The sequence below is a fragment of the Mesocricetus auratus genome, unplaced genomic scaffold (assembly GCF_017639785.1).
Source record: "Mesocricetus auratus isolate SY011 unplaced genomic scaffold, BCM_Maur_2.0 Super-Scaffold_100010, whole genome shotgun sequence".
Lineage (NCBI taxonomy): Eukaryota > Metazoa > Chordata > Mammalia > Rodentia > Cricetidae > Mesocricetus > Mesocricetus auratus.
The window spans coordinates 5,770,639-5,792,382 of NW_024429194.1; the positions used below are offsets into that span (position 1 = coordinate 5,770,639).

The following is a 21,744-nucleotide window of genomic DNA, read 5'->3' on the forward strand; positions in this document are numbered from 1 at the left end:
GAGAGAGAGAGAGAGAGAGAGAGAGAGAGAGAGAGAGAGAGAGAGAGAGAGAGAGAGAGAGAGAGAGAGAGAGAGAGACTGGAATGATATGGACTCAACCCCCAGTGACACACCTCCTCCAGCAAGGCCACACCTCCTAATCCTCCCCAAACAGTTCCATCAACTGGTGTCCAGGCATGTAGAGCGCCATTCTCATCGAAACCACTACAACAACACAGACTGTTGATATGTTTTTATACAGAGAAAAGAGTAGGGCTTACACAGAACTAAAAGGGTCCAGCCAAGCCATGCCTTCCTTTGGATACAAATCCAAGCAAACTACTGACTTCCCAAGGATATCAATGTTGCATTTGTGTGCTTCGTTGACTGGCTTTTAGAACCCACCATGGTTGCTTGGAGCTTTGTGGCTGTGTCACTACCACTTATGAGCAGGAAATGTGTCCTGAGGTCTAGAATCTGACTTCCCCTTGTGAAATGAGTTGGCAGTCTGGGGCACTTGATCAGTAGTGAACACTGGTGTTGCAGAGATCCAAACATCAGCTATAGCTCCTACGCCAGCAAACAGAGGACGGATGACTGTGGATGTATTTGACTCTGGTTGTAGAGGCTCACAGAAGGAAAACGGGTCATCTTGACATACATGGGCCCTTCAATTATGGTCTCTGAGAACCCCTGAAGCCTTGCCAAGACTTTCTTCCCTTCACATTAAAGTCGGGAGAGGCTCAGTAAGCTACAAATGAGGCATTCTTTCACACACTAAGTGACAGGGTCCTTGTCCTGCAAGGCATGTAATGTCATCTGTGTGTCCTTGTTCTGGAAATTTTTCCGAAGACCATGCTGTGTTAAAGGGAGCTGTGTGTAGTAAAGCCCCAAGCCTGCTTCCCCATGAAGTCTACTTGGATGCTTGTCTTGTAGGTTACTTATGGAATGTGTGTGTGTGTGTGTGTGTGTGTGTGTGTGCGTGCACATGCATGCTTGAGTGTACATACGTGTGGAGTGGATGTGGACATGTGTTCTGCCTCCCTGGAGATTTATATACATGAGATGTCTGCCTCACAGAGCCAAGGCACAGAGGACGGCCCCTCCTCTTGGCGTGAGGAATTGTGGGATTCAGTGCACATATCAGAGATTCTCAGCCGTGCTTTCCAAAGAACATAAAAAAAAAGCTTGTAATGATCACATTCATTGTTTCACAACAGCGTTTGCATATAAAATGCTGTTAATGGTGCTTCAAAACTGTTTATTGGCTTTGGTCTTAAGTAAGTTAAACTTTTCCTTTATTTACACTATAAATTTGCTGAGCCGGCCCTTTCCAAATCGAAGCTAGCATTCGGTCTGCCATTACCACCACCACCACACACAGACAAAAAAGCCCTTCTAAATCCTCTCAACGATTCCCAGTTATAATTAACTCCAAGCCAAGGCAAACACCAAATCTCCCACCTAACGAGGCAGCCCCTTTGCAGCTGCTCCCCATTACAAGGGAGCGGCAGTGAAGAGAATGAACGAGTCAGAATCCACTGGCACAGAATCCCCAGGCAGATTTCTCTTCTTCTTGGCTATATATTCAACAAATACATATTTGACTACCATGTTCGTGGTCCTGAGCCAAGCTGAGATCCTCCCCGTCACATACGATTTCCTGTGTGCTCCCTATAAACCAGACACTGTTGTGGATGTCGGAGAGCACGGAGCAGGGCATCACATAGACAGGGATGGTGGGTGGGGCTACAAAGCAGACAGGGCAGTCACTAAGAGTGTGCTCTAAAATGTGAGTTGCAAAGAGATGCCGGGAAGAGAACACAGAGCAGAGGGGGCAACGGTGTGCGGTGTGAGTTTGTTTTTAGAATGTGGTCCAGGAGGACCCTCTGGGGAGAGCATGGCACAAGCCGGAACTTGACGCACGGAGGATGAAGAAAGCGGTGGCTACGGGGTGAGACCAGGAAGCCAGTGTTTCTAGAGCAGAGAGAGATGGGAGGGAAACTCCAGGCAGGAGCCACTGGGGTAGCTGCAGTGACGAAGGTTGACCAGACAATCCCAGGGCTGAAGGTGGGCGAGCCGTGGGAGAAATTATGTAATTGTACATGATTACCAAAATGAGTGAACTACAAGCTAAGGGCACAGCCAGTGGTACATGATGCTACTAAAACCTGAGCTACGGACACTGGAGGCATGGGAAAGGGTCCCTGAGGATGTAAAGTGGAACACGACAAGACAAAGGGACAAGGAGAGAAGACTGCAGCAGAGAGGACATCGTGTGAGCCAACCCCGCTATACTGCCACATAGGGGTTGGGAGGACTTGACTCTGCGGAACTGGAAAACAGTTAGGTGGTTGGAATGTGGAGGTGGGAGTTCAATGGCCTAAAGAGAGAAGGGTGGGGGTGGGGGGAGGACCCAAACCGTGTCCTAGAGTGCGTTAAGGCAGTTACTCTTTATTAGGCGAACCAGGGAATTTCACTGGATGAGAATTTGTTGTTAATCGAGCGTGCGTTGGAAATTTTTGATCAAACTGTAAAATAGAAAACTGGGTTAGCAGATCTTTTAGTAGCCCAAGTGAGAAAATGCACTCTGTAGATTCAAGCAAAGTAACCCATTGAAAAATTTCTAGGGGATCGGGTAGATAAAGGGTCAGACAGACAGATGGACAGGAGACTGATGGATGGATAGGCTGCGTACTCAGGTGAGAACGGATCTGAAGGAGAGCTGAGGGAATGGGCTTGCTTGCCATTGGTGGCAGCACGGGAAGCTAGTGAGTGTAGTTTAGGGACATGTTGTAGCATTCAAATGAGCTGTCGATGGACAGTCACAGGGACTGCTCTGAGGATGGTTACGAAAGGGGCCTGGTGCCGGACATGAGTTAGTGAATCACGGGGCAGATGGGCAGCGTCCGACAGGAAGAAAGGGACACAGTGACAGTCTGTGGAGGAGCGCAGGGCACACGGAGTCTCCAGAACCCACCCAGGGCACCGGAGGCTGTCATAGTGGGCCACATTGAGCCCGGACAGGAGATCTAGTTCAGTTAAGTCTGACCTGGTGCTGACATACGGAGGCTGGGTGATGCTGGAGTCCGGACGGGAGATCCAGTTCAGTAAATGCTGACATGGCGCTGATGGTGGCAGCAAGCAGGTCCTCCCGAGGAAGGGAAGGGAAGTCCTTTCTGAGTTTGCCCCCTGCTGGAGCGAGCTCCACTTCCCCAGTGCATGTGCTAATCAGTGGCTAAGAGGAGGCTGCCTGACCCCTTCCTTCCCTCCAGATTGCATTAGCCAGAAACCCAATTCTGATGGCCCAGGTTGAAGACATTTTCTCGTGGAGTTTTATATTGGAGCCCAGTAGTTCTCTCTCTGCTGATTGAGCAACCCCAGCAGATCTGTGAAGACGGTTCACAGTTGCCATCCTCTGGCTGAGCTGTGAAAACCAGGGCAGGGTGGGAGGAAAGGAGCTCGTGTATCGCGAGATGCCAAGGAACTGGCGTGCAGGGTCCTTTAGCATTCCATTCAGGTGGACAGACAAACGGCGCCCACTGAGGCAGCATGTTCGGGAAGACACAGGGTAAAAGTCAGAAAGGCCAAGAACCGGAGTCGGGGGTCCCTGGAAGCTTGTGGACAGTAGAGGGTAAGCCGGGCAGAGGCTGTGAATGGAGAAGCCACAGACAAGGCCCCAATCAGCCAATAGCAAGAGGGGTCTTCATGCAGACGCCACAGCAGTGAGACCCAGCATTTCCTCCTCTGCCTGGTGCGAGCCTGCGTCCGGGGAAAAGAAGTGGCAGTGGCAATGGGTAGCATGCCAGGCACCCCTCACTCGGCCCCTGCCACAGGCTGTACTAGTGCAGCAAAGCCCTTGGCCCGGGAAGTAACCACAGAAGGAGCGAAGCCATTGCTTTGCAGAAATCTCTGGGAATTAAATTAATCCCGTGTTGCCTCCCAGAGGCCGGATGTCACTCGTCACTGTAATTCTGATTCAATATTTCACTTAACTCTGCCATCGATATTTAGCAGAGAGGGAGAACTGGTTAGAAATGAAAGCTTGTAAATTTCCGGCTCTTTTTCTGCCACTGGGAGAGTATCTGATCACACATAGTTAGAATTGTGAAGCCTTTACCAATATTGTTGTGTATAATAGGGGAGAGTGAAAGCATTTGCAGCTACTTGGGGGTGTTTTTAAATAATGTTATTTGATAAAAAGGTATGAATGCCGTGTTTGGAGAATTTGGGTTAAAGACCTGTTTTACTCGGTTAGTATTTTTTTTCCTTAAGCCTGCAACAGTTTTCTGGAGGCTTTTTTCTTTTTTCTTTCCATCGGCACATAATAATTCTACATACCGATGGCAGTGACTGTCCAGTGCATGCACACATGATATGGGGTGATTACCCTTCCTCTTCCTTAAATGTTTATCATGCCATCTCTTCCAGTTCTTGGCAAAATATGGAATAAACTGTTGGGAGCGGTCATTGCCACCACAGTGCTGCAGAACATGAGTACTTACTCCCCTTGTTAACTGTACCTTGGCACAATATCCTTTCTTCCCCTCACCCTCTCCTTTCTAACTACACACACAGCCCTGCTTCAGCACGGCACGGCACGGCACACCCTGCCCGTGGATGCCTCCCCTGCACCCCTGCCGTGCACGGGCACACATAAACATGGAAAGCGCAGGCTAATGGTAACGGCAAGTGGGAGTTTCTTATAACCGGTTTCCATGTGCCAGTTCCTCACCCCAAATAATCAGTAGCCCAAGTGAGAAAAGGTACATTCAAGAGCTGACCAACCCAAAACCTGGATGGGATGTGGGGTCAGAGGGGAGTCCCACGCAGAGACATACAGATGGACAGGTGGCTGATGGGCACGTTTAAAGAAGGGATCAGGAATGAGATTTTGATGTTGCAAGTTTTATGGGAAGCTGGAATGTGTAGTTTGGGGACTTTTGAAGCATTCGCCCCACGTCCTCCGGCTAAAGTTTTGGGGGATAATGGTCTTTACACAGATTGTGTCTCACAAGGCTGCTGAGTGTGTTAATCTCACAATGGAGAACACTGAGCCGTGATTATAATGTAAACATTACTTGTGTTTTGGTTGTGTTCCAGGCATGCATGGAAAATAACTTCCTTTTCTCTAATTAAAAAAGCAATACATATACATTAAAGAAAATATGTGCAGGAAAGTTTAGGAAATGGGCCAGAGCAGCGCCTTCCTAATTGAAATCCTGCTAACATTTGGTTAAGTTTACCCTGGGTTTTTCTTCCCAAGCCAAGGAGTTACTGGCTTTGTTTTTGTTTTGTCTTGTTTTTTTTTTCCATTTCTGTTGGTTTTGTTTTCTTTCTTTTTTTTCTGATTTTAAAGACGATATAAAGCATGTGGACACCTGCAGTTTTATATAAAGTCACGTCAAATCTCAGCCTCAGAGAAACGCCCTCCTTCCGGTGGCCACACTGTGTGTAGTTGTGCACACACAGCCTCCTCCACACAGTGTGTGCAGGAAAGTCACAAGTCCCTCTCATAGGGCAGGGCATACTGGCTTATAAACTAGGGGCAACTACCAACAGCGACACTTTGAATAATCTCTGGTCCGCCGATCATGCTTAGCAAGGTGTATACGCCGGGTCAAAGAGATGCTTCCTTGTGTTGTTTAGTGAATAATCACAGGGAAAGAAATCTGTACCGATTCAACACAAACACACCTTTCTAATATTTTCAGTTTGGCCGCATCTGTGGCTGGGGACTGGGCAGATAAGGAGGCCAAACTACACACACATGCATTTGATAATCTGGCTTGTGACTCTGTCACAATAACCTTCCCCGGTAGATAAGCCAAAGCCAGAGCAATCCCCTTTGGTTACTGTATTAACAGTGCTTTGCTTATGTGATCCACCGTGGCTCAGTTCGCTGCGGACGTCACTGAATGATTAAGGCAGTGACAGGAAAAAAAATGTGTTCTAGAAAAGGTGCTGTCAGCGTAGATCTGACAGAGAGTCAAAGATGACATATAGGCAGGCTGGGTGACAAATAATCTGGTCTGATGCGATGTCATTTACAGTCCTCAAACTGACTGCTGGCTTTAACTCACTTGTGTGTAGCTGACACTTCTGAACACATTATTTATATTAACCCACTGAATCCTCACACTGTACAATGTTGGCAGGATTATTACTACTCCCGTTTTACAGCGGGGGGGGGGAATCAAGGCACTAATCAAGTTTACTTGTCCATGGTCACATAACCAGAAAGTCACAGAACTGGCTTCACCCTAGGATTCTGGCTCCAGAGTCTGGGATCTTAAAGCACCCACTCTATGGTGACTCTTACTGTACAGCGAGTACAGTGAGTACAGTAATAAGTACTTACTCTACAGTAAGTCTCACTGACCGACTCGCTCTACAGGGCTCCATTTCCCTGCCTCACCCTGTTACGACTCCATCAAGGGTCATATCTATCCATTGATTATGTTAGATATCTCAGGACCTGATCACTTCCCCCCAGGACCATCAGCTGGGAAACAAGTTACTTCCTCTAACAGTTCCTGCCACGAAGGAGAATCACCTCTTTTGAGTGAATGAAAGCAGCCGTCTAGCATGCTAACAGTTCAGATCACTGAGGGCAGGCAGTGCACTTGGAGAACAGACAAGCTGGGTGCTTGTTGCTTGCTGTACTTACTGTACTTTCTGTACAGTAAGACTAACTGTAGGGTGGGTGTTTATTACTGTGCTTACTGTAGAGTAAGACTTACTGTAGAGTAAGCATTGCCTTTGGTCTGTTCCTTGCCCTGGGCCTTTCCGGTGTCCCTGTCTGCTCTGCTCCGCCACACCCTCTCTGGCTGGGGTGTGGACTAAGGTCTCTGAAGCTCTGGAACTTGGCCCCTTGAGCTTCTCTTCACCCCCGGGTGTCTGGGCTCAGCAAGGAAAATCTGACTGACACAGGAATGAACGGGGCCATGCTTCGGAAACTGCGAAGTACAGTTCTTGGTCCCCCCAACACTCTTGTGAGAGGAGACCATGCCGCCTCCTCCTTGCTGAAGCTCAGCAGAGTCAGGGTTGTCTGAGTCCATGGTTGAGGTCAGGGTCATCCTTCTGCGATTCCGAAGACTGATGTTTTCATTCAACACAAAATAGGAACATGAAAGAGCTTTGGAAATGCCAGGAGAAATGTTCTCATGCTGGGGCAGATACCGAGATTGGCATTAATAATGCTAATGTTTGAGTTATCTCAAACTCAACCGGCTAGGACCTCCAGAAAGACTGAGTTCTTGTGAAGTACTAACAGTATCACTTTCACAGCTAATAACTGTTAGCCACAAATCCCATTGGGTTTCCCAAATTTTGTACATGAACAATGGAGTCCTCCAAACTACCTTCTCCATTCAACAGTCATACCCAGATGCTGATCCTAGAAGACCCAGCTGGTGGCCCAGGAATAGGGAGTGTTCATGGGTGCTCAGCGTGTCTTTGATTCCTTATTCTGGATGATCCTAGTATTTGTTGCATGCTAGAAATGTCTAGTAGGCACGATCTTATCAAGATTTGATAAGACTTAGCTTGATATGACTTACTGCAGAGGATAGCCGTTAACAGGAGATTCTTGGTCCAGAAGGTCCCCCCACCCTTGAGCCCCAAAATAAACACACAGAGTCATATATTAATTATTAAACTGTTGACTCACAACCAGGGCTTCTTATTGGCTAGCTTTTTAATCCATTTCTATAATTCTAAGTGGTATTGGCTTATTGAAGAATGTCCAGACCTGTTTCTCCTGTTGGCGGCTACATGGTAACCCCATGCACCTACTTATTTGTTCCCATTGGCCAATGTTGATTCTGCAGTTCACTGACTTACTAGACTTCGAGGAAGAAGCTAGAAGCCACAGCATCTGTGCTGAGTCATTCTTAAGTACCACAGCAGCAGTGGACAGAGGCTCTGGACCCAGAAGGGTCCATCACATCACCCCTTTTGATGGCTCCGTGTGGGTGGCGGATACTTCCTGTTGCTGCATTGCTATTGATGAAGGATGGTTTTGCCCAAGCCTGCAGAAGGGTGGGGGAGTCACGTGCTTCCTTTCTGCTTACTGTGATAAAAATACCCTGAGGAAGGCAGCTTGCTAGAAAAAGAGTTTAGTTTTAGCCCACAGTCCTGAGTCACCATATGGCTGTGTGGAGAAATCAGGTGATGCAGTCAGTCACATCTACAGCCAAAGGCAGAGAGAGAATGAACTTATGCATGCTTACTCACGCTTGGCTCCTTTTCCCCAGTCTCGTAGAGTCTAAGCATCCACCCCAGGGGAATGGTGACACCCACCCCAAGGAACGGTGACACCTACTCTCAGCTGGGTCTGCCCACATGAATTAACATCTCACGCTCACAAGCCAACCTGACGTTGACAGTCCCTCCTCAAGATGTTGGGCCATTCTAATTGGGGTCAAGTTGGCAATTAGAACTAACTAGAACATCCATAGTCACCAAGAAACATAATCACCTTGCAAAACAAAGTGAAGTGCCTCCCTGTGCTCTCTATAGACTGACTCTTATAGCCCATTCTCACTAATACTAATGTATAGTCAGTTCACAATATCACTAGGTACCACATCCATGGTGCCAACCAATGTTGCCTTGAAAGCTTTGGGGGAAATGTGTTTTACTGAATCGGTGCTGATTTCCTGTCATTATTCCCTAAGCAATAGGGGGGAGTGACTATTTACCTCACATTTCCATCATGCCCCATAGAGATAATTTGAAGTATGCAGGGGAGTTTGCATAGGTTACATGCAAAGAGTATGACATTTTATAGAAAGAATGTAAGTATCCATAGATTTGGGTATTTACGCAGTTCTGAGACGAAGTCTAAACATATGCCAAGGAGCAATCATATCTTCGTGGCAGGTAGGTTCACTTGTCGCTGTTCATACTTGTTTTAGCACTGGAAGAGAGAATACTTCATAACCCTTTTCTAATTCTTAGACATTTCTAGCAAATGGACATCAATAATGTATGCCTTCTCCATTAGCAAGCTAGAGTCCTTGCTGGCACTGCCCATACGTCACTAGAGAGAGGGAGCAAGCTTGTGTCAGTAGGACCTTCCTAGCAAAGGGCTCTTAAGACTGGAAGTCCATGAGTGTCCTTACCGTTCTTGAAGGTGTTGTTTCCACAGAGATCAGGGTTATATCAGAGAATGGAGGAAGGGGGAACTGAGTGCGTTTGTATTTTCTTTGGGTTGTGTGGACCACGTACAGCATAACATTTGCCTTCTTACGCTAACAACTGTTGCCACCTTCTGAGGTGAAGTCCTGACTTTTGCCCATTAGTCTGCCAAGTGGAGAGGAACAGATTCAGGTCATCCCTTGGCCAGATAATGAAGACACATGATGGTCCATCCCCACAGCTCTCTTGACTCCTGCCTTACGTTGCATACGTCTTTCTCACTCACCAAACATGACGGGTTATTGGGTACTGGGAGCCTCCGAGGATGGGCATGGCAGCTTGGTGAGGGGCTCACTCTCTCAAGTGATGGTGATGGGATTTTGTCCCACCCTTTGTCAGGACACCTCACCCTTCAGTGACCACAAAACCTCCTTTGGGGGAGCTGGCTCTGATCCATGCTCAATACTAGGTTTCAGAGAGGGCTCACATAGAAAGGGACTCACTCTTTGGCCAAACTTTTTTTTTCAGTGCCTAGGTTTAAATCCAGGCAAGCTCCCTGGTGCTCAGGCAAACCCTTAGCTCCACGGGGTGGTATAAAAAAGGATGTATTTTTCAAAAATGATTTTTGTATTTTGTTTATTCAGAAGATATTTTGGCGGTACATGTCATGTCTTGGGTACAAAACTAGTGATGGGGTTTGAGGGCCATGAGACTTCTGGAGTTTCCTCCAGATTTTCAGGGAAGTAGCTGAGATAATGAATAGTACTCATACAGATAACTTTCCGTTCAGAAAATAATGTAAATATACCTATTAATACAATAACAACCCCCATATGTTGCTTCCTGTTTGTCAGGATTAGTGCTTGGTGATGTTTTTTCTCCTTTAGTCTCGAAATAGCCCAGTTCCTGGCAGTTTCTTCCAGTCCCTTCTCCAGAAGAGGCCAAGGCTGGTTTTCTGGGGAAACCAGAAAACTACAGTCGGAGCTAGGTCTTTGTGCCAAGCACTCTTGCATCACCTTAACAACAGGCTAGCATTGTCTGGAAAGAGAGAACCTCACTGACTAAATGCCCAGCCAGATTCACCCGTGTGCAAGCCTGTGGTTCATTTCTTATTGATTATTGATGGAGAGCCCAGAGCACTGTAGGAAACCCTGCACTGCACTATCTTGATTGACAGTCGATATGTCAGGGCCCAGCCTGATGGGAGATGTCATTCTGTAAATCTGTCTCTCTTACTGGTTGTTGGATAAAGCACTGTTGGCTAATAGGGAAGCAAGATTGGTGAGACTAGGAGTCAAGGAGGATTCTGGGAAAGAGAGGCAGGGTCAGACACCATGGAGACCGCTAGAGTAAGAGGTCCGGACCTTTTTCTCCAGTAAGAGAAATACTTAGATTAACAATTATGGGTTAAATACTTAAGTCAGAGATAGCCAGTAAGAAACCAAGCAAACTGCCAACAGCTTTAATATTAATATAGTGTCCTGTGTGTTACTTGGGAGGTTCAGACATCGCGGCAGGGCCCAGGCGACTGGCAAGGAAAACTGTACACTCTACGCCAGCCCTTTGTGGGTGGTGCCACTCTGGGTTGGTGGTCCTGGGTTCTGTAAGAAAACAGGATGAACTAGCCATGAGGAGCAAGCTAATAAGCAGCACCCTCCATGGCCTCTGCAACATCTCCTGCCTCCAGGTTCCTGCCTTGAGTTCCCATCCTGACTTCCTTTAGCGATGGCGTATGCCCTGAGAGCTGTAAGCTGAAATAAACTCTTTCTTCTCCAAGTTGTTTATGGTCATGTTTATCACAGCAGCAAAAGCCTTATCTAGGACAGAGTTCATCAAACTTCCTGGAAGGCTGGGTTTGAGATTGGTAGCTGTTATTTTTCAAGGAGGACATTATAGGCAGCCTTCAGTATCTGAGGCCTTGTATGTGATTTAGTGAAGCTGTTCAAACTTCCAAGAAATAACTCTTATGGGTTAAGTATGAGTCTCTAACTTTTACAGTATTGTATGTATTTCAGTGATCCCCCCAAAGAAAGAAAGAAAGAAAGAAAGACTTTTTTTTGAGACAGGGTTTCTCTGTGGCTTTGGAGGCTGTCCTGAAACTCATTCTGTAGACCAGGCTGGCCTCCAACTCAGAGATCTGCCTGCCTCTGCCTCCCAAGTGCTGGGATTAAAGGCTGCGCCACCATCACCTGGCGAAAGATTTGTTCATAACACCCCCCCCCAAAAAAACTATAGATCCCAACCTTAATAACAAAATGGGAAGTTTAGAACGCATGTGATATTTATTGTTTGTTAGTGGACTTTCTGTTACTGTGACAAAGTATTTGAGATAAGACTTTAAAAAGGAAGGAAGGTCTGCCTGGGCTCACATTTGCATTGCTAGTATGCTGTATTGCTTCTAGAACTCGTGGTGAGCCAATCACCCGGATAGGAAGTGCTTGGTGGAGCAGTCCCCTCCTCCCCACCAGGTGGAGCCACTGGCTCCCAACAACACTGCAGGCTGGCACTAAGGACCTCAACGTCCAAACTGCAGCCATCTTTAAAGCAGAGTCCTGCATGGGGAGGGTCTGTGTGCCGCATGCAAGTCCTGAGTCTGACTGAGGTCAGCCGTGGGGGTCACCTCCACTCATGGCTGTTCTCTGTTTCCTTTTGCAGATGACCACTCGAGGGTAAGGCTGCAGATGCTGGAAGGCGACAACAATTCCGACTACATCAATGGCAATTACATCGATGTATGTGTTTTAAAACCGTCAGTTATCCCAGACATTCTGACACACACCACACCCCAGATCTGCTTGCTGTGCTGTTAGTAGACGGGTGTCCGTGACCATCCACAAACGTCAGGCTCCCCACACTCCACGGAATGCAGTCACTGCTGTCTCAACTGAGCCCATTTGGGGATCAACATCCTAGTCCCTTTCTCTGCCCTCTTTGCCTTCCCATACTTATGTGGACTGAGAAAATGTTTTCTACGTTTTTTTGTCAACAACTTTTTAAAAATGCTTGCATATTAATGGGACAAAACTGTCTAATTCCTAACGCGGGTGATTTGAAGGCTCTTGTCATCACTGTACTTTTAAGTTGCCTTCAAAGTCATCCACAGCTGTTCACCAGGACTTCCAAGGCAGGCAAGGCGTGTCGTTAAATATGCAAGCTGTTTAATTATTGAAGATGGCTGCCTTATTCATCCTGCGTCATGTTAACTTAATGTCTTACATTAGGATAAATTCTTTAAGAGAACAGCTTGTTTTCGGTTGAAAGAATGAATGAAACCAGGAGTAGAAAATCCAGGGTGCCCTGTGATTCCCTGCAAGGCTCAGAATCCACCCCCTCCCCCATGAGCAGATTCACTTCCTTGCTTCCTTGGCATCCCCAGGCTCGTGCTGTGCTAGGCCAGGTTTTGAGTCCATTATCACTTCCAGGGACTGGTCTTACCCAACATCCCCAGTCCCCGAATCCAAAATTCTCCAAAGTCCAAATTTTCCAGTGCTGACACAAGGCCACACAAGTGGAAACTTCCACCCCCACCTCACGTGACAAACTGCAGCCAATGAACATTCCACAGCTTAGCATCACCTACGACAAAGGGTCTGTCTCCCTGCACCTTTAGTCGTGAGGCAGCAACGTAGTTTCCCACAGAGTTAAATGACTAACAGACTGCCCTTAGGCTGTATGGATAAGGGGTACTTATTCCCCATTCCCAAAGTGTCTCCTTCTATTCCCGCTCACGTCGATCACCAATCAAGAAAAAAAATGCCCTATAGACTTGCCTACAAGGCTGATCTTTCAGAGGCTTTGTTTTTTCAATTAAGATTCCACTTCTCAGATATGCCTAAGTTTGTATCAAGTTGGTAAACCAACCAGTGCAGGAGTTTAAGGGCATCTCCGGCTGTTGAGTGATAACAGACAGAATATTGACAGAGGTGGTCAATAACACAGCAGCACTGGGACAGCGTGGGCTAGCTCAGCTCCTCCTGTCTGCTGGACACCTTCTAAGGCAATAGACTTGCAGAATAAGTAAGGCAGTGTTCTTTCCCTAGTGGGACCATCGGCTAACAAATGAGCAGTTAGTCTCTAAGGAATTCTGCATAATACTGGTCTCAGTTCTGGCTTTTGAGATGTGGGACCAGTCAGTAGTGTTACAGAGTTGCTGCCTTTCTTATTCATTGCTGTTGTCTCGAGAGCAAAAAATAATCTAACATTTAAGGTGTCTGAGAAATCTGTACTTTCTCTCCAATTCTCTTTTTCTGTTTTCCAGTTATCTTTGAGAACAATATTTAGGGTAATCTCCAGAGACAGAAATGTGTTAAGGTCCACGATGATGCAGTATGTTACTAGAAGCAATTCTCTCTGAACTGACTTTCCCAGATACTCCTCTCCTATGACACCTTTGCCTCCCGCTTTCTTGGTCCCCAGTTTAATCTTCCCTGCTTCCGATAGGGCCATGATTAAAAGACGGGGTCTTATGTAAGCCCTGCTTTCTTTAAACTCCCGGCCCTTGCTGAAGTGCCGTGTCATGCTGTGAGTAGTGTTTGAGGACGATTCTGAGCCTTGGTATTGATGGAACTGTCTACATCGATAGAACAGATTGTCTACTCAGTCCTTGGCACGGTTGCCAACGGCGTCCCAAGTGCAGACAGGGTTCTACTGCATGCTCCTCCCCGCTGTCCGACACTGAACATGAGTCTTGGTCATTTCAATCCAGAGAACCCGTAAACTGGTAGCTTTTCCTGCCCATCCATCATCTCATAGCCGGCAAGTCAGCCCTTGCACTTCCCAAACACCGTGCAGAAGGCTGCCGTTTGATGCACCTTCCTTTGGCAAGACAAACCGAATGACCCTGTGTCCTGCAACTGAGCCCCATCAAGCAATGTGGTGGGTTGGTCTCTGGACATGCAGCCATTTCCACAGACCAGCGTGTGACGTCTGTGCCGCCCACTGGCTTTAGAATTCACCAGATAATTCTTTCTCGTTTATTTTCAGGGCTACCACCGACCCAATCATTACATCGCAACCCAAGGTAAGTTCATCTCCGCTCTCACGTCTGCCTCATGAGAACTTGTCCCCTCATGAGAATACTTTGCATGCAATGTACTGTGTCCCCAGCCGTTGACCCGTGTGCCCCTGTCTTCCCAGCAGAACTTTTTGGTGCTGTGTTCACTTACCTAGAACTTCACGTTGAGATCGCTAAAGAAATGTGCTCACTGATTTCACCGTTGAATTCAGTCTAAGTGCTTTTGGAGTCAGTCTGGAATTTGCGAGAATGTGTTCTGTACTCTCCATGCGGGCATGGAGAGAGATGGGGGAGGAGAATGCCCTTTAACGAGTAGGTCCTGACTGCCCATCCGTCCACAAAATGGTGTGAGTCTCTGCTTGGGGAGCCACAGTTTTTCCAGTTGATTGGGGTTTGGGGGGCAGCTCTGAGGCGGCCTGCATGTGTCTGGGTAGGCGAAATGCACGGAACTTGGGGTGCACAAGTGAAGTGCCAGCAAGATTAGAAATGGGTGGAGCTGTCCAAATGAGACAGCCCCAGGCCAGCAGGACTCGGGGATGGCGTATGATCACGACTGAAGACCTGGTAGCAGGAAACTCCTGCTTCCCCGGGTGGGATGCTGGCAGGAAGTGAAAGACAGCTAGAGCAGGTGCTGAGGAGGGCCGTCACGGCAGCGGTCTTTGAGGGCCCTTCTCTGCGGCTGATGAGGGCGGTCACCTATGAAGCATTACGAGAGGCGAAGTTTTGTGTGTGCGTCATCCTAAAAGGTAACTTAGCGAATGGGTATGAGACGAACTGAAGAAAGGTTGGACAACACGCACTTCTCCATCTGCTTTTTTAAGCTGATCGTCATTTCCGCTGATCTGTTTGTGTTAGCTTTGCAATGCCACAGCAAAAAGCCTGCGGCAATCAGCGTATAAAGCAAACAGGTTCGTTTTGCCAACTTGGGGCTTTTAGTCTACAACGAACCGTCCCTGTTGCTTGGGCCACACGCGACGTCATGGTAAGGGCACAGTGAACGACACGCCTCTCCCCATGCTAGACACAGAAAGGGAAAGGAAGAGAGGGGCTCTGATGACCTATGACCTCACATATTTGGCGCCTTCTAAAGCTTCCACTCACTCCTTCCCCCAGCAGAGCCAGGTTGGGAACTAAGGGTCTTTGTTGGGGGCATCTAAGGACCATCAAAGGAGCTTTATAAGTCCTAGAAAAATAGCTGGTGAGTTATCTGTGGGTTCCACATCCACAGATCAACTGAGCATGCACTGGAGATATTTTGGGGGAAATTGTGCGTTGTGTGTGCCCAAGCTTTCTGCCTTGTCATTACCCCCCCCCATGATGCCATGCATCGACAATGTGCACAGCCTCCACCCTGCATTGTCATGAATCTCCAGGAGCTGCCTAGAGCATTCAGATGTTACACGCAAATCACAACACCTTGGGCTGTAAGATGTTTGCAACCTCAGGGGTTCCTGGCCCTGGCCCACCAGGGACAACTACGATGACCACTTGAAATGTAGCTACCAAAAACAAAAACAGGGAACCAGAGTTACCTGAGATTCAGATAAGTAGCTCCATCTGGCTACTCCAGAGGTGATGTCACTGGGCAGTGCAGAGTGAAAACGTCTGGGAATAAGCAAGATAAAGACCGTAGGGTCTTGCCCTACCTAAAAGGAATGGCTTCATGAAGAGCCTGTGTGGCCCCACAAACACAGCCCATGCTCTCACATCACAAACAGGGACTCTGTTCATGAGAACTTGCCCTTGCCCGGTCTCTAAATGCTGTTGTTCCTTCTCTGTGACGTGTAGCTAGAAACGGCTCCTTCCAGGGTCTCTTAACCAGGCAGATGCACAGACACACACTCTTCCACAGAGTGCCCAGTGGGAAGCTAGCACAGGCTAGCCCTAGACATGCACACTCTTCCACAGAGTGCCCAGTGGGAAGCTGGCACAGGCTAGCCCTACACATGCGCACTCTTTCCTAGAGTGACCAGTGGTCAGTTAGCACAGGCTAGTTCTACATGGTGGCTGCCAGGACCATCAGAAAGCACAGCCTGGTACAGTTTCCTTCCATCAGGCAGGAACAGTGAGTGCTGAATTGATTCTCAGCACTTTCTGGACCCTGCTGTCCCCAAACTAAACTCATCCGTGCTTTCAGGCCCATGCTGTTAGTTCTCTGGCATGAATTCTGGTGGCTTCCCAAGTGTTCTGAAGCAGGTGTCACAGCGTCTGATTTAATGACATTGGCGATGTTTGAAACTGGCCACTTTTTATAACGCATATGACATTTTGGTTGTTAAATGGCCAATGCTCCCCCTTAGCTTATCCGTCCAGAAACTTGATTGGTGCCCCGTGCGTCCACAGATGGCACAAACATCACATAACTGAATCTCTTTGGGATTTTCAAGACTTCTATGACTAAATAACCAGCTCTAAACACTGTCTACCCTTCAAAGCTTTTCCCGATTGATTTTTCTCTACACCCAAGGGAGATGACTCTCTGAAGAAAATAGCACTAGCAAAACCACTTTGTTCAGAATGAGTTTGAATGACACTTCCCTGCTCGGTCTTCAGAGTGCCAGGAGTACCCAGGGGTAGCTGAGGACTGGCAAGAGGCCGCCTGACCCTTCATGGGGAAGGGCGTGCCCAATGCGCCGTGGCCAGACCGCGGAGGCCTCGCCTCGCTGTGGAGTGAGCTACACGACAGCTCCCCACACTTGGCGGTATGGGCGTCGCTGCGGATGGGAGCCACACCTGCGGGTCAGGCGCAGACAGCTAGCGTCTCCTTTCTAATGTAAGCCGCAAGCGTTGCGTAACGAGTGGCCACAGATGGCCAGCAGGGAAGGTAGCTGGCCATCTAGTCCTTAGCTTGAGCAGCCGGTATATAGACTCAAAGCCACCAGTATCGCCACTGTCTAAGAAACCAGGCAGCAGGGACTGACGAGAGAGGCAACTTTTCGACCCGTCCTTGCTCTGTGTCCCTCGGTTCTTGGTGCTATCGCAATTCTGGCGGGGGGGAGAAGGGGGATTTACTCAGCGCAAGCCTAGCCCCATGCTCTCACAGCCTATTTAGTTCCCGGGAAGTCATCACACAGATTCTTTCACTCAAAGGATGTGTGTCCCCAGACTCCTCAGTGTTGATTTTCCCACCAATATCAGACTTTGGCCTTAATGATAATGGTGGTATTTCTGAAGATCGAAGGGATTGTGGGGGACGGCTGCTTGTTACTCTCAGTGTGGCATTCCTGTCCACCCTGTGTTACTGCTTTCCTGTCGAGACTGATGGTCCAGTATGAGCACCGTCACCTCTGAATGCTACCTTCATTCAGTTGTAGCATGTTAAGATTCATGACCCCACAAATCAGAGGACGATAGGGGTGGAAGTGTATCTGTTGCTGCACACTTAGAGCCCCAACTGGGGGATTTCAAACACCGGGCTCGCAGCGAGGGGTGGGCAGAAGAGTGTGCCTGTGGCTGGGCTACCGCAGAGCAGATAGAATTTCATAATCGAGGTGCCACCCATGGAGTGGGCCTCCGGGGAAATGGAGCACATTAAGGGCCCTCCTTCACCTGATTGGAAGAGCACCTGCTGGCTCCCTGATGGGCAGCCAAAGGCACTATTTTACTGTCTAGCTGCATTTTAAAATCTGACTTCAGGAAAGTCCTGCTTTAGCCAAGTAGGGAAGGAACCTCCAAAGAAAATCTGCAAGTGGTTTTCTGTTATGGCGAGCGTGGTTTGTAAGCGCTGTCCTTCTCTCTCTCTCTCTCTCTCTCTCTCTCTCTCTCTCTCTCTGTTTTCATGTTACATCTATATTTTTATCTTTTTTATATTTTATGTGGTTGTGTTTCTAATTGGCACACAACTTCTCACACTTACAGCACGCAGTCTGACACTTTAATATACGTCTGCAGGGTGTTGACGACCAGACCAGGATGACTGGCATTTCCCATTTGTGCTAAGAGCGTCTCGAGCCCTCCATGTTGTTAACCACTGACATCATTTGGCATATGGAAGCTATTCTCTCAGGGTTGACACTGCAGCTCAGTGCAGGGTCCTGTGGACCATCCCCACTCCAGAACTTACTCCCGCCGTCCAGATGCCCACTGTGCCTCTCCCTCACTCCAGACCAGCCTTTTCCAGAGCGCGCTCGAGGCCCCCACTTAGGACGAGGCCGCGCGACACTCTCGGGCCTGCACTGCCTGGCTCGTCTTTCTCAACCGTGTCGTAAAGTGATCGTGGGACCCAGAACTCCCTTCTGGCTAATACTGCTTCTCACCGCAGCACAACTCAGAAAGCAAGTTTTCAGTGATACAGTCTCTTACTGTCTCTCAATGAAAACTGCCTTGAGCACCAACATTTTTACCGTTGTAAATTTAAGAAACTATTGCAAAATGAAGGGTCCTGGAGTCCTAACCCTTCATGCTGTGGCCACGGTCAGCAGGGCCTGTGCTTCGGCTGCCTTTGGGGGTTTTCTTGCTTGTGAGCTATGGTTCTGAGTTTGTTCCCCAGGTTTTTGGCGCACTGGTTTCCCCGCAGTTTGAGTATTTTTATTAGGAAAGACTCGGCGATAGGGAAGTAAATGAACAGGTCCCAAGACTGGCGTTTGTTTCTTTAAAATAAGCGGCTTTGGAGGTGCACACCATAGTCCAAAGGTCTGGGTTCAAAGCCTGTGCTGTCACAGAAGCTGTCTGAGCCTCCTGAATTTATCGGAGGGGAAACTTAGTGTCTGGTTAAGTAGCCATCCAGATAGCATTCTCTACACAGCCATGTCCTCCACTGCCATACATAGTGCGTCAATTTGTTGTCACAAATATGGAGGTAGGTGCCTATATCGCCCACCAGTGATAGACGAGGAAGCCCGGCACTGGAAGCAGAATGGGCCCCAATGAGGATTACATTGGTCCGTGTAAATGGCATACACATGTGGGCTGTTGGTTGCTCTTAAGAGAGAGCATAGCTTCGGGGTTAGGAACGTAGATTCCATGGCATCAAGAGACTAGTAGACACCATATAAGCATAAAACTACCCCCTGCTTTACCAGACTTGAGGACGCACTGAGCCCACACAAAGCATGCCTCAGTAATCAGGAAACAAAACCGTAAGTATTCTCTAGTAAAATCTGGAGCCTGACCTTCACCCTCTCCTCCCTGGAGAAACCCGAACTGAGCATCTTTAAGAAGCCTTGGCACAGTATCTAGAGACCATCGCCTTGAGAGAGGGTCAGCACCCAGACGGGCCCTGTGACTCATGCCCTTGGCCTTCTCCCCGGCTGCCTTCTGCTGAGGCTGATACTAGCTGTTGCATTGGACGATGTCAAGCCACACTGTCACGCAGGTTGATCTAGAAAAACAGCACCAGGGAGAAACAGTGGGAACAGCCCGGCAGGGACATTCTATGCCCGCAGTCCAGAAGAAGAGGACAGGTGGTGACAGAAGGTTGTTTCAGAGCCAGGACGTTAGAGAGAGTGGCAGGGATCATCCATGGATTCGGTGGTCAACAGCCCGACCGGCCAACAGCTCGCCCCGTGTGACGTCTCGGTAGAAATACGAGAAGGAGAGAGCGTGCCAGCACAGAGGGACGGACCAGAAGCCACACTCCAACTGCAGATACTCTGACTTAGCACTGCACCTGTGGGCACATGCAGTCTTCCCAGTTGCCACACCCTGCCACCACCCACTGTGCCTTGTTGAATCAGTTTTGATTGTCATCCTGTGTCCACTGTGTGAAAAGGAGAAAACCTGAAGCTTTGGGGGATTTGCATGTGCGGGCAAACTTCACTGTGAACGTGACAGACATCAGAGCGAAGGTTTCTGGAGGGCACAGGCGTTAAAGAGACTCTGCCACCCACAGCATAGAAACCCGCTCTAGTGACTTCTTCCTGTGAGGGTAGGAATCTGGTTTCCTCGTTTGTGTTTCTTTCGCATGCTCTCCGTGTTCCGGAAAGAAGAGCTGGTTTCTGCGTCCCCGGCTCAGAATCCACCCCCGGGGGCCTCAGACGGAGTTGACACAGAGCCATGAAGAGGTCACACTGCTCTCAGCGGCAGCCGTTCTCGAAGTGGAGGGTTCTCAGGGCTCCAGGGCCTACCCATCCTACGTACCGCACTCTGTGAAGAAGCATTTGTCCCCCCACCACCACCACATCCTGGCCTCCAAATGGAGGTGACCACTTGAAATCATTTCCCAGGTAGAACTGGAAGCACTGCTTTGTTTCCTGAGAATCTCAGCCTTCACCGACAGCTTTTGTTTCTCTGCCGCCGGCACCGATGAGCCTCCCTCTTCACCTCTAACTTCTCTGTCACCGTTGGTCTTGTTTCTCCTGGCTGAGTGGTTCCTACATCGTCAGCCAGTTGTAGGTCACGCTGTGGGTTCGTCTGTCCGTCCTGTTTGAGACTTGTTTGAAAACATTGCCTAGTGAATGGAGTACTCTTCAGCTTCCAACACTAAAGAGGCCAAGGCTTTGCAAAAGGAAAAATACTTGTGATTTCCCCACAAATAGTGATCACCAGACTAAGGGTTCTAGCCACATCTAAGGCATGGGGAGGGGGTGCTAATGCTGTATCATACACTTGTTTCTGGCTTTCTTAGAATGCACAGCTGTTGATTAACACCTTCAGCAAAGTGGCAGGCTACAAGATCAACTCAAGAAAATCAGTAGCCCTACTATATACAGATGATAAAAGGGCTGAGAAAGAAATCAGAGAAACATCACCCTTTACAATGCTAACCAAACAAGTGAGAGACTTGTATTGCAAAAACTTTGAATCTTTAAAGAAAGAAATTAAAGAAAACCTCAGAAAATGGAAAGATCTCCCATGCTCTTGGATAGGTAGGATCAATGTAGTAAAAATGATAATCCTGCCAAAAGCAATCTACAGACACAATGCAATCCCCATTAAAATCCCAGCACAATTCATCACAGACCTTGAAAGAACAATAATCAATTGTATGGAAAAACAAGACCCAGGATAGCCAAAACAACCCTGTTCAACAAGGCAACGTCCGGAGGCATCACCATCCTTGACTTCAAGCTCTATTATAGAGCTATAGTCCTGAAAACAGCTTGGTATTGGCACAAAAATAGACAGGCAGACCAATGGAATTGAATTGAAAACCCTGATATTAACCCACACACGTATGAACATCTGATCTTTGACAAAGAAGCTAAAAATATACAATGGAAAAAAAAGAAAGCATCTTCAACAAATGGTGCTGGCATAACTGGAGGCTGGCAGGTAGAAGAATGCGGATCGATCCATGTTTATCACCATGCACAAAACTTAAGTCAAAATGGATCAAAGACCTCGACATAAATCGAGCCACACTGAACCTCTTAGAAGAGAAAGTGGGTGGTACCCTTTAATGAATTGGTATAGGAGACAGCTTCCTGAACTTAACACCACTAGCACAGACAGTGAGATCAACAATTACTAAATGGGACCTCCTGAAACTGAGAAGCTTCTGTAAGGCAAAGGACACAGTCAGCAAGACAAAAAGGCAGCCCACAGAAAAAATATTCACTAACCCCACATCTGACAGAGGGTTGATCTCCAAAATTTACAAAGAACTCAAGAAGCAAGTCTCCAAAACACCAAAGGATCAAATTAAAAAGTGGGCTGCAGAACTAAAT

At 48.0% G+C, this 21,744-nt stretch overlaps 1 protein-coding gene across 12 annotated transcripts in view; it reads left to right on the forward strand.

Moving 5' to 3' along the window:
- The window catches only part of Ptprm (protein tyrosine phosphatase receptor type M), a 649,476-nt gene that overhangs the window by 564,559 nt on the left and 63,173 nt on the right, over window positions 1-21,744 (forward strand). For all 12 annotated transcript variants that reach the window (XM_040752893.1, XM_040752897.1, XM_040752894.1 and 9 more), the window contains 2 exons: window positions 11,779-11,855; window positions 14,107-14,143. In XM_040752893.1, coding sequence (XP_040608827.1) covers window positions 11,779-11,855; window positions 14,107-14,143 — 114 coding nt within the window. The remainder of the gene's footprint in view (window positions 1-11,778; window positions 11,856-14,106; window positions 14,144-21,744) is intronic.